General features: G+C 38.7%; 1 protein-coding gene across 1 annotated transcript; it reads left to right on the top strand.

Annotated features, from left to right (window-relative positions):
- The first annotated feature begins 7,159 nt into the window (after positions 1 to 7,159).
- On the top strand, positions 7,160 to 8,224 carry LOC126489617 (S-formylglutathione hydrolase-like). Its single transcript, XM_050123964.1, is given in 2 exon segments — positions 7,160 to 7,823; positions 7,826 to 8,224. Coding segments are annotated over 2 exon segments (846 nt in total). The 5' UTR covers positions 7,160 to 7,225; the 3' UTR covers positions 8,074 to 8,224.
- Positions 8,225 to 9,900: the final 1,676 nt, after the last annotated feature.

Raw genomic sequence — 9,900 nt, forward strand, 5'->3', positions numbered from 1 at the left:
GTCTGTTGTTATGACCCCCTTTTCATTTCTGATGTTGTTAAATTAGGTGTTCTGTCTCCGCCTTTTGATAAGTTTGGATAGAAGTTTGTCGGTCCTGTTGATTTTCTCAAAGAACCAGCTCTTTGTTTCATTGATTCTTTGTATTGTTTTCTGTGTTTCTATTTTGTTGATTTCAGCCCTCAGTTTTATTATTTCCAGTCTTCTACTCCTCCTGGGTGAGTCTGCTTCTTTTTTTTCCTAGAGTTTTCGGGTGTGCTGTTAAGTCTCTAATGTGAGCTTTCTCTATTTTCTTTATGTGGGCACTTAGTTCTATGAACTTTCTTCTTAGCACAGCTTTCATAGTGTCCCATAGGTTCGGGTATGTTGCGTCTTCATTTTCATTGAATTCAAGGACAACTTTAATTTCTTTCTTTATTTCTTCCTTGACCCAGGGGTGGTCCAATAGTTGACTGTTCATTTTCCATGAGTTTGTAGGCTTTCTGAGGGTAGTATTTTTGTTGAATTCTAACGTTACTCCATGGTTATCCAATAAGACACAGGTGGTTACTCCAATTTTTTGTATCTGTGGATGCTTGCTTTATTACTGAGTATGTGATCAATTTTAGAGACGGTTCCATGAGGTGCTGAGAAGAAGGTATATTATTTCCTGTTTGGGTGGAATATTCTATAGATATCTATTAAGTCCATTTGATTCATTACAACTGTTAGTTTTCTTATTTCTCTGTTAAATTTTTGTCTGGCTGATCTGTCCATTGGTGAGAGAGGAGTGTTGAAATCTCCTACTATTAGTGTGTGGGGTTTGATGTGTGCTTTGAGTTTTAGTAATGTTTCTTTTACATATGTGGGTGCATATCTTAGGGGCATAGATATTCAGGATTGAGACTTCATCCTGATGAATTGCTCCTGTTATGAGTATAAAGTATCCTTCTCCATCTCTTCTGAATGATTTTAGTTTGAAATCAATTTTGTTAGAATAGCCACATCCACCTGTTTCTTAGTTCCATTTGATTGGAAAACCTTTCTCCAAACCTTTACTCTGAGGTAGTGTCTCTTTTTAAGTTTGAGGTGTGTTTCTTGTAAACAGCATAATGCTGGGTCCTGTTTTTCATATTCATTCTCTTAACCTGTGCCTTTTTATAGGTGAATTGAGTCCAATGATATTAAGCGATATTAATGACCAGTGGTTGTTAACTCCGGTTATTTTTTGCTGGTAGTGTTTGTGTGTTTCCCTTCTTTGAGTTGTGTTGGTGGCAGGTTATCAGATGTCTGTGGGTGTTGTTAGCTTCCTTGGGTTGAGATTTTCCTTCTAGTACTTTCTTTAAGGCTGGGTTTGTGGATGCATATTGTTTAAATCTGTTTTTGTCATGGAATATCTTGTTTTGTCCATTGCTGGTGAAAGAAAGCTTTGCTGGGTACATTAGTCTGGGCTTGTTTCCGTGGTCTCTTAGTGTCTGCAGCACATCTCTCCTGGAACTTCTGGCTTTCACAGTTTCCATTGAGAAGTCAGGTATAATTCTGATAGGTTTATCTTTATATATTTCCTTGGCAGCTCTTAAAATTCTTTCTTTATTCTGTATGTTTTGTGTTTTGATTATTACATGGCAAGGGGATTTTTTTTGATCCAGTCTATTTGGTGTTCTGTAAGCTTCTTATAGCTACACAGGGATGTTTTCTTTAGGTTGGGAAAGTTTATTTCTATAATTTTGTTGAATATATTTTCTGGGCCTTTGAGCTGGAGTTTTCTCCTTCTTCTACCCCTATTACTCTTGGGTTTGGTCTCTTCATGGTGTCCCAGAGTTCTTGGATGTTTTGTGTTAAGAATTTGTTGGATTTCCTGTTTTCTTTGATCAATGAGTGTGTTTCCTCTATAGTATCTTCAGTGCCTGCGATTCTTTCTTCTATCTCTTGTATTCTGTTTGTTATACTTGTCTCTGTAGTTCCTGTTCGTTTACCCAGATTTTCCATATCCAGTCTTCCCTTGGTTTGTGTTTTCTTTATTACCTCCATTTCGGTCCTCAAGTCTTGAACTGTTTCCTTTACCTGTTTGATTGCTTTTTCTTGGTTTTCTTGGGTATCTTTGAGGGAATTATTAATTACTTCAAACTTTTTCTTTGTCTCTCTTCCATTTCTTTAAGGGAGTTTTTCACTTCCTGCTTAAAGGTCTCCATCATTTTCTTTGTTTTATATTGTTTTATTTTTTGTTTTGTTTTTTGTTTTTTATTACTTTATTAATAATAGGAATAAAAATGTCCACTTCCTCCCCTCCACCCACTTCTGTCCCACTCCCCCACTCACCCTCCTCCCCACTTCCTCCAGTCCTAAAAAAGGGCAGGGTACCCTGCCCTGTGGGAATTCCAAGGCCCTCCTCACTCCATCCAGGCCTAGGAAGGTGTGCATCCAAATAGACCAGATCCCAAAAAGCCAGTACATGCAGTAGAGACAAATCCCAGTGCCATTATCATTGGCTTCTCAGTCACAATTGTCAACCACATTCAGAGGGTTCAGTTTGATCCCATGCTCAATCAGTCCCATTTCAGCTGACTTTAGTCAGCTCCCCTTAGTTCAGGCACACTGTCTCAGTGGGTGGGATCATCCTCTCATGGTCCTGACTTCCTTGGTCATATTATCCCTCCTTCTGCTCTTCAACTGGACCTTGGGAGCTCAGTCCAGTACTCACTCCCATGTGGGACTCTTTAACAAATGGTGCTGGCATAACTGGATGTCAACCTGTAGAAGAATGATACCAAGGACCTCACAGGTGAACGGTAGAAAGAAAGAAGATAGATCCATATCTATCACCATTCATAAAACTCAAGTCCAAATGGATTAAAGACCTCAATATAAATACAACCACACTGAACCTGATAGAAGAGAAAGTGGGAAGTAGACTGCAACACATGAGCACATGAGACCACCTCCTACATGTAACCCCAGTAGCACAGACAACAAGAGCAACACTGAACATATTGGACCTCCTGAAACTGAGAAGCTTCTGTAAAGCAAAGGACACAGTCATTAAGACAAAAAGGCAGCCTACTGAATGGGAGAAGATCTTCACCAACCCCGCATCAGACAAAGGTCTGATCTCCAAAATATATAAAGAATTCAAGAAACTAGACATTAAAATTCTAAATAACCCAATTAAAAATGGAGTACTGAGCTGAACAGAGAATTGTCAACAGAAGAATTTCAAATAGCCAAAAGATACTCCATCATTTTCATAAGGTTATATTAAAGTCTTTTTCTTCTACTTCTTCTGCGTTAGGATGTTCAAGTTTTCCTGTTTTGTGTTCGCTGGTTTCTGGTGTTACCATGTCGCTTTTCAGGATGTTGGAAAAGTTTTTGCATTAGTGCCTACACATCAGAGTCTTGGTGTCTTGGTCCAATCTTTGCTGTGGCTGACTGAGTAATTGGGAGCTTTTCTTGGTCTGCCCACTCATAGGTCCCCTCAGCACTGGAACAGGCTGTGTTTGAGGATTCCAAGGACCTCACAGGTGAAAGGTAGGCTTGGAGGAAGGGTGGGTTGAGGGCAAGCCCAGCATCAAGGACACTCCCAGCTGGCTGGCCAGAAAAGCTTAGATAAAGGTTTAGATATTCACTAACAGAGAAGTTGAAGCCTCAGGAACAAGTAGGCACCTGAAACAGACTGAGGACAAAAGATAGTCTCAGGAAGAAGACCTGGAAAGCCACCAACTACAAATGGGCATGATGGGCCCATCTTGTATCCCAGAATTCAGGAGGCTCATAAAAAGTTCACAAAGAGCATGTGTTTCAGAGTAAGATCCTGTCTTAAAAACTGTAAAACAAAAAGAAAAATAGCACTCTACCAACTATATTATGTCAAACATTTAATAAAATCAGTTTCAGTGGACCTGACAAGATGGTTCAGTGGTTATGAGCACTGGTTGCTTTTCCAAGACACCTGGATTCAGTCCCCACCATTCACATGACAGCTTATAACCATCTGTAACTCCACTTCCAGGGGATCAAATACCTCTGTCTCCCAAAGAAACCAGATACACACATAGAGACAAAATACCATAAACATAATATAAATTTAAATCCATCTTTTAAAAAATAAAAATGAGTATCAAATCTGTATAGCATGAATTGCAAATGGTATTAGTAAATTTAATGATGGGAGGACTTCACATTCTCAGTTCACCTTCTCTGTGGAAAATGCTTTGTGATGTTAGAGAGCTAAGAACTCAATGGAGTGATTCAGAGGGGACAAAAAACCCTTTTCAAACATCACTATTGTTCTCTCTTGTTCTTTCATTGAAAAGATTTCAAAATAAGCATATATATGTTCAAGGCCTCTTTCAGAGGAGTTCTGATACCATTCATGGATCTTCTGCACATGTCACCCACCACATCTCAGAGGCCTCACCACTATACCATTACCTCCAGGCTTAATCATCCAACATATGGATATTGGTAAAAAGGAACCATAGCAGGGACACAATTTGTATGCTGTCTTTGAAATTTTCAGCTATATATGCTTGGTATATGTTTATATATTAAGAGCATGAATGTAGAAAACTATAGTTAAGTGACATGGTGAATGGAGACCTGACAAAGCTCATGACATGCTTGTTCAGATCATAGTCTTCAATGGTTCATACTCTAATTTTGCAAGTTTCTTTTGTAAAATTATAATTATATAATTTCCTCTTTCTTTTTTCTTACTCCAAACCCTTCCATAAAGCCCTTCATGTTGTTCTAAAAATTCATGGTCTCTTTATTTACTAATGGCTGTTATATATACATGTTGCATTCCTAAATCATAAATATTATCTGTTCAATTGGTATGATGTTACTCGTGTGTGTGTGTGTGTGTGTGTTTCCATTGTAGCACTTTCTTAATCAATTTGTGAATGGGGTACTCATCTAGCAAAAGAGAAACAAACAAAAATCTAGCTTGAATGGTTGTTATGATGGTTGTATACTGTGATATTTCTAAGAACTGTATAGAACCACAAAGGTACTTAAACATCCACATTTACTGCTGTTTTCTTCACAATAGCAAGAAAATAAAATGGATAATGAAAATGAAAATTAAATAAAAGAATACATTAGAATTTTAGTCCTCCACACTCCAATTCCTTTCGGATCCTCTCCATTTCCCCCACCCACCTAATGGTGTAAGTTTGGAGACAGGTTCTCATGTAGCTTTGGCTGACTTCAAATTTTTGGGGTGCACAGACTGACCTTGAACCCTCGATTCTCCTGCCCCTGCCACTTGAGTGCTAGGATTACATTCAGATGTTACTACAACCCAGTTCAGGTGGTACTGGGGATTAAAGTCAAGACTTCGTGTATGCTGTGCATGCATTCTAGTGAGCCCCATCCACAGTCTCTGAATAATCATTTTGTAGTGCAGTCTAGCAGGCCTGCACAAGGCTTGAGTCCCAAACTGTCTTGGAGGAAGAAGACTATTCAAGCAAAAAGGCCATGGACTGGCAGATTTGGGATTATCACATTATAAGTATTACGTTCATATGCAAGATGAAGTATTTCCTACTCAATTGTGTAAAACTCTGTAATTGAGGAAAACACTGACTGTAGACATATTACATCTGTTATTGTTATAAAGCAGGCTAATGAACCTGGTGAGTATCAGAATTCTAGGCAAGGACCTCACTACATGGTAACTCACTAAACAAGATGTAAGCAGCATCTGGCTTCATTAGGATTATAAGCGTTTCTTTGAAATGTTTTGAAATTAAATGCAGAAGAAAATCAACTAAGTTTTTGCACTTAGTGATTGCAAGTGATAGACTGCTTCTTACTCATATAGAGGACTATCTGTGTTCATTGTTCTCAAAAACTTCACAAGTTATAAGCTATCACATATGTCAATTCTCCTCTTAGCAAGTCTTTCATCTTTGGTGAAGATTTCTGTCCTTGGCTTGGGTGGGAAATTTCCAGGAACAGAAAGATACCTCAAATAATGCCTCAAAGTAATAAGATATCTAAATGATACATACTTATCAATTTATTTCTTTTCACAAAGTTTCAATTGTGTAGGTATTATCATCTATTACATATTGCTATCTTGTGTTCTCCATTCTGCATTTAGATGTAGGGCTAAAAATGATAATTGAAGTCATAAAACCACAAAATTATTAGGGTTCAATAATGTGACTGAACTCATTTTTGAGCACAAAAAAACTTTCAGAGGGGCATCTTGCCTGACTTTACTATTATTGTTCCAAACTTTCTATGACTACCCTTCAAAAACGATTTCACAGTTTAGAAACCACTGTTTCAAAATGTTTTCATGGTGGTAGTATTATATACTTTAAGAGATAATCAATATTTTGGAACCTGTCAAAAGTCATACTATTAGTTTACATGTGATTACACTGGGTAATAGAACTAGGGCAGAAATAAATTGTATTTATATTTCAAAGTATTTATTTTCTTATGAGAAGCCTACACTAGCTTGTGTCTAAATATTTCATAAATTAATAAACAGATGAGTATTTAAGACTGTCTGAACTTTTGCATCAGGAATTCATAGCCTGGGTGGCTTCAAATGACAGAAATGTAGTTTTTATAAAGCTGGAAGCTAGGAAGTCGAAGATCAAGGACTTGACAGATAAATATTTTAGTGAGGTTTCACTTTCTGGTTCAAAGAATATTGTCTTCACATAGTAGAAAACATTCTAGTGTTTTTATGAACTAATTTTCTCCCAAAGGCACTACCTTTCAATAGATTTCAATAGATGTGTTTCACGGGTCTCAAACCTTCACTATCTCCAAAGAGAATCTCAAAAGTTGTTTTATGCAACAAATTTGAAAGCAAACACTATCTAGAAACTAAGAATTTCACAACTAGGGATATAATTCAGTGGCAGCAGACATTTATATCATGCATGAAGTACTGGAATCAATCAATCACCAGCAAAACACACACACAATTTGCATGCAAGACACCTCTAATTTTTATAAATTGTGAAGTCACTTAGTCACACCATATATTCCATGAAACGATTAACTGGATTGCCTGAAAAAGAAGAACCCAGGAGAAATCTCAAGAGTAAACTTCATTTCCAAGCCTTGTAATTCAGTCTCAATCTGGCATACTCCCAGAGATAAACCTCTTTAGAAATATACACAGTGGGGTCTCCCCACCCCCACCCCTGGAGCGGTCTCTCCTCGAGATCCACTGCCCTTTGGTGCAGAAAGAAAGAACAAGTATGAACTAAACAGGAGGAGAATGGCACTGAGGCAGATTTCCAGGAACAGGTGCTTCGGGGGGCTCCAGAAGGTCTTTGAACATGACAGTGTTGAGCTGAAATGTAAAATGAGACTTGCTGTCTACCTGCCTCCACGGGCAGAGAGTACAAGGTGTCCTGCACTCTACTGGCTGTCTGGTTTAACTTGCACAGAACAAAATTTTATAACCAAGTCTGGCTTTCAGCAAGCTGCCTCAGAACACGGCCTAGTCGTCATTGCTCCAGATACCAGTCCCCGTGGCTGCAACATTAAAGGAGAAGATGACAGCTGGGACTTCGGCACTGGCGCGGACTTCTACGTGAATGCCACTGAAGACCCCTGGAAAACAAATTACAGACTGTACTCTTACATAACCAAGGAGCTTCCACAACTCATAAATGCCAATTTTCCAGTGGACCCACAGAGGATGTCTATTTTTGGTCACTCCATGGGAGGCCACGGAGCTCTGATTTGTGCTTTGAAAAATCCTGGAAAATACAAATCTGTGTCAGCATTTGCTCCAATTTGCAACCCAGTGCTCTGTCCTTGGGGCAAAAAAGTTTTTAATGGATATTTGGGACCAGATGAAAGTAAATGGAAGACTATGATGCAACCTGTCTTGTGAAGTCCTCTTCAGGTTCCCAGATTGACATACTAATTGATCAAGGAAAAGATGATGAGTTTCTTACAAATGGGCAGTTACTCCCTGATAACTTCATAGCTGCCTGCACAGAAAAGAAACTTCCTGTTGTTTATAGGCTATAGGAGGGTTATGATCATAGCTACTACTTCATTGCAACCTTCATCACCGACCACATCAGGCATCATTCAAAATACCTGAACGCATGAAAAGCTTCAGGTGGAAGAATCTCATCGGGATTATAAACCTTGGACCACACAGAATTGCTCAGTAAAAGATTTGGGGTTTCCTCTCAAAAGATCATCCTCCTGCAGTTGAATCACTTTTCTGAATAAAGATATCAAACTTTCAAAAAAAAAAGAAATATACACAGCACCAACCAGAAAGATTTGGTACAGCAGTGTGCAGAGAGAACAAGAAATGCATTTTAAGCAACTTCCAAAACTCTAAATTGACAGAGACATCTTGCTGCCTGGGCAGTCACCCAAAGATCTTCTGTAACATTGGAGCAGCCATCTTCAGCCTACAAGCCAATAGTATTTGGCAAACTTTTCAATAAAGCAGGAAATTTCAAAGACAGTTCTGCCTCTTTGGGCAGTTTTTCAGCCACTTTCTCCTGTGTCCTGCAGAATGTCTGGCAGACACTTTCATGAAGGAGGAACCCTAAACGACTGTCTCATCTTCTTTAGACAACTTCAGCAGTCATTTTTCTGTGGTCCACACATGTCCAGTTCATACAACATACCATTAAGCAGTCCAGGCAACTGCAGTGTCAATATTTGGGAATTTAGACATAGCTCACTCTAACCTTCTTCCTGCTTTTTGGGGGGAAGAGTAATTTATGGGGTTTACAGAGACCATTGATGAGTCTGGGTCTACCAAACTACGTTAGTCTGGATGGAATCCACAGGTTCTCACCCTCTGTGGAAGCAAAATAAGAACCTCTTTTCCAAAGCAACATATCCTTAGACACAAATTTTGAAGTCAAGGTACCTTTAAGGTATATATGTTGATTTAGCTTAGCAGCCTGCACAACTAAATGTCTCTCTCTATTTGACTCATTCACACTTTTAAAAAATTCAGAGAAAACACAACAATGTTTATAATCCAGATTCTGTGTGTTTTCTATCTTTATATGGCTTATTTTTCTTTATTCCTTCATCTATGACTATCTGTGCTGTCTCTTTAAAGACTGTTTTATCTTTTTTATGTTCTTGTTCTTCATTCTCTCAGGCCTACATACATTTTTAAACACACTTTGACCCATTCAGTGGTTTATTTCTGTGTGAATCTATCTGTATTGCACATCTGTAAATTATTTTCTGACCAGCAATTCTTTTTCTTAATGATAAGCAGGTGTGGCTAGGAACAAGTAAGTGGTACTGCCTGTTGGCTCTGCCCAGTCCAACGTGAATAAGGCATGTTTGCTGCTTCTAAGAGCCATGCACATTGCCCCAGCTCCAGGGTCACAGCAGGTCTGTGTCACCATTAAGCAATTGTAACAAGCTGCTCACAGACCCCATTTAAGTGCTCAACGTCCTGTAAGAGTCAGACTTCATGCTGCCAGCACAAACCAGGAAGCTACTCTTTCTTATGCTGAGTCAGTAAGATTGTCTTAAAGGAGTTGTAGTGCCCCTTCTTGCCCCGAGAAAACAGAACCTATCTGAAAAAAAAATTGTTACCAAGAATTTGGCTCCTGTTTTTGTGAGTCTAGAAGCCTTTCTCGTAAAGCTTTCTTAGACTATATGTGGAAATTCTTTCTCCAGGCTGGCATGCCATTTTGTAGGCAGAGACTGCTTGATCGATTTTCTGGATGCCCAGATCCAAAATAATCACTCAAACTATATCAATTAAATCACTGCTTGAACAGTCATTTAAGCGTATTGCAAACTAAAACTTAAACATCTTAAATTAACCTATTTTTATTAGTTTTGGTATTCTGGCATAGCTGTAGCTTATGGGGCAAAGTTCTTGCATCTGGCATTTCTGACAGCTATATGGCTTCTCATTGACTCCACCTACTCTCCCTTGCTCTA

The sequence above is a fragment of the Alexandromys fortis genome, unplaced genomic scaffold (genome assembly GCF_014885135.2).
Source record: "Alexandromys fortis isolate MF-2015 unplaced genomic scaffold, M_Fortis_MF-2015_v1.1 scaffold_224, whole genome shotgun sequence".
NCBI classification, from domain to species: Eukaryota; Metazoa; Chordata; class Mammalia; order Rodentia; family Cricetidae; genus Alexandromys; species Alexandromys fortis.